General features: G+C 40.2%; 1 protein-coding gene across 1 annotated transcript; it reads right to left on the minus strand.

Annotated features, from left to right (window-relative positions):
* Positions 1-523: 523 nt before the first annotated feature.
* On the minus strand, positions 524-1,144 carry LOC122505067. The gene has a single exon (XM_043616487.1). The coding sequence runs from the start codon at positions 1,142-1,144 to the stop codon at positions 524-526; it is 621 nt and encodes a 206-aa protein (XP_043472422.1).
* Between the last annotated feature and the right edge of the window lie 1,465 nt (positions 1,145-2,609).

Below are 2,609 nucleotides of genomic sequence, written 5' to 3' on the forward strand. Positions count from 1 at the left end.
ATTTACCCGTAAACCGAATTTTTTTAAACGTTCAAAAACTTCTTTCAGGTCTTTTTTATGCTGTTCCGGATTTTCGGATGCTATTAATATATCATCTACATACGCGAACACGAATGGTAATTTTTCTAACGCTTTATTTATGTATCGCTGGAATGTTTGCCCTGCGTTTCGTAACCCGAATGTCATCACGGTATATTCGTATAACCCGAACGGCGTAATTACCGCAGTTTTTGGGATGTCTTCGGGTGCGACTAGAATTTGGTGGTAGGCTTTGAAAAGATCGAGTTTTGAAAATATGGTTTTTCCGTGCAAATTATTGGCAAAATCTTGGAGGTACGGCACTGGGTATCTGTCGGGTTCAGTTACCGAGTTTACTCTCCTGAAATCACCACAGATCCTCCAGGTGCCGTCCTTTTTTGTTTCATTAGCATGGGTGAGGCCCATGAACCGCTTGACGCTCGGCATATTCCAGCGGCTTCCATTTCCTGGAATTGTTTTTTCTCGATATTCAATTTATCTTGATCTAAACGTCGCGCCTTTGTGCTATCGGTTGTCCTTTCGTTACTATATAATGAACCGTGTCGCGGATCGACGTATTTGTCGATTGTTGCAATTTGGTTATTTCAGGGAATTCTTCCAATAACTTCGCGTTTTCCGACGTGCGATCAATTACACTGATGCTACATATTTCTGCGCATTTTAAAACTCCATTAACTCGCAAATTCGTTAGAGAGTCTATTATTTTCCGTTCTTTTAAATCGACTAATATTCCATAATGCGATAGGAGGTCCGCTCCTATTATTGGATACGGAACATCGGCTACTAAAAATTTCCAGTTCAGGTCCCAGCGCAATCCAAGATTTAAATTTAAATGTTTATTGCCATATGTCGCAATACGAGTATTATTTGCCGCAAAAAGCGTGATATCTGACGGGGGTGTATCCGGTTTTCCTACATGAGGGATCAACGAAATATCTGACCCGGTGTCAATTAGAAAATTTAAACGCGATTTTTTATCGAAAGCATAGAGACGCTTTGAGCCTTTATTATCATCGATTGCGTCGACACGATGAGGCGCTATTTTTTTCCCGTATTTTGTTTTTTCGACCAATTGCACGGTGCGGTACACTTGTCCGGTAAACATTTGTCTTCAAATTTCCAATGGTACCAACATATGTCTTTTAGACGTTCAGGGCGTGGGCGACTTCGGGAACAATCGTGTCGTGAATTCGATCGGGATCTGTTTTGCGAATTTTCGTTGTACTTTTCGCTGTATCGATTCCGTCCTCTAAACGGCCTATCTATTTTATTTTTTAAATTTGCTAGTTTAGTTGTTATGGCATCTAATCGTGCTATTACGTCTGATTCGGGTTTTCCTATTGCCGCTACGCTCGCTATCGGTTGTTCATGTTTTTTATATTCCTGCATTTCTTCGGTTATTTTATTGGCCACTTTCGCGATGTCCGTTAGATTTTTATCCGAATTCATTGGTATGGTGGGTAAATGTTCCATGAAAAGAGGACGCATTACCTCATCACCGAACTGATTGTTGGCAATGTTGCGCATCTGGCTTAAAACGTACGACGGCTTACCATTCAACACCTCACCTTTTAATAATTGGCGGAGGCGTTGCTCACTACTAGTGCCGAAGTTCCCTAATATGCCGGATTTAATTTGCTTATAAATGTCTGCGGGGGGTGGGTCTTGCAGGACTATGCACCGAACGCATATTAATACTTCTGAGTCTACGGCGGCAATTAAAACGTCAGCCTTATCTGTCTCAGACACAATGTTGTTTCTAGCAAACAACCTCTCTATTTGGTTGAACCATAGATCTGGGTCGGTTTTATTAAAGGGAGGTAATCGCGTGACCGTTAGGTGGTTATTTATCTCGTTATGGTCCGGCATAATTGCAATTTGTGGTATTAAATTATTTTGTGGGTTATTTTGTTGCTCGGTAATTTCGCTGCGCGCGTCAGATTCTTCTAAAACCGTTCTATTTAATCCGTCGTTTACTGTTCTATGTTCGTTATGAGTGTCAGGACTTTTTTCCCCAACTATTTCGTCGAACTCAAAGCTATCTTCAGAAATTATTTCTTGTTTTACGGTAACTTTTGGCGGGGTACGTTGGGTTTTAGTTGATCTCGATGCTGGGTTTCTACTTGATATAACGTCGCTATTTGTATTGTCGTTCGTATGTTCAGTTCCCGTTTCCCGAGAACCAGTCGGTTGTGACGAAGTTAATAAAAGATCTTTTTTCCCTGAGCGGGTTCCTACCATTACTTACGCGACGCAACTCGGTGGAGATCCACTAAAGGGTTATGTATTTTATCTAAAATACACTCGCGGTTCCTAATAGAAAGAGTAGGTACACCTCAATGCTCGTATCCGGGTCCGCATTTAAGTTTACAAGGATCCGAAAATTTTTGCGATTAAAATTTTAATAAATTATTATTTTATTGTTTACTCAGCACTGCAAGCACGCGTTGCGAATTATCGGCTAGATGTTTCAATTGTATACATGGGACAACACACATACATGTATAATATACATAAAATCCCTGATTAAAATGTATTGAAAATAAAGAAGAGAAAAATTTTTTTTCTTT

Source organism: Leptopilina heterotoma, unplaced genomic scaffold (genome assembly GCF_015476425.1).
Source record: "Leptopilina heterotoma isolate Lh14 unplaced genomic scaffold, ASM1547642v1 Lhet_338, whole genome shotgun sequence".
NCBI classification, from domain to species: domain Eukaryota; kingdom Metazoa; phylum Arthropoda; class Insecta; order Hymenoptera; family Figitidae; genus Leptopilina; species Leptopilina heterotoma.

Coding starts and splice junctions, on each gene's coding strand:
- LOC122505067 (XM_043616487.1), bottom strand. CDS start 1,144: ATGTTTACCGGACAAGTGTACCGCACCGTGCAATTGGTCGAAAAAACA.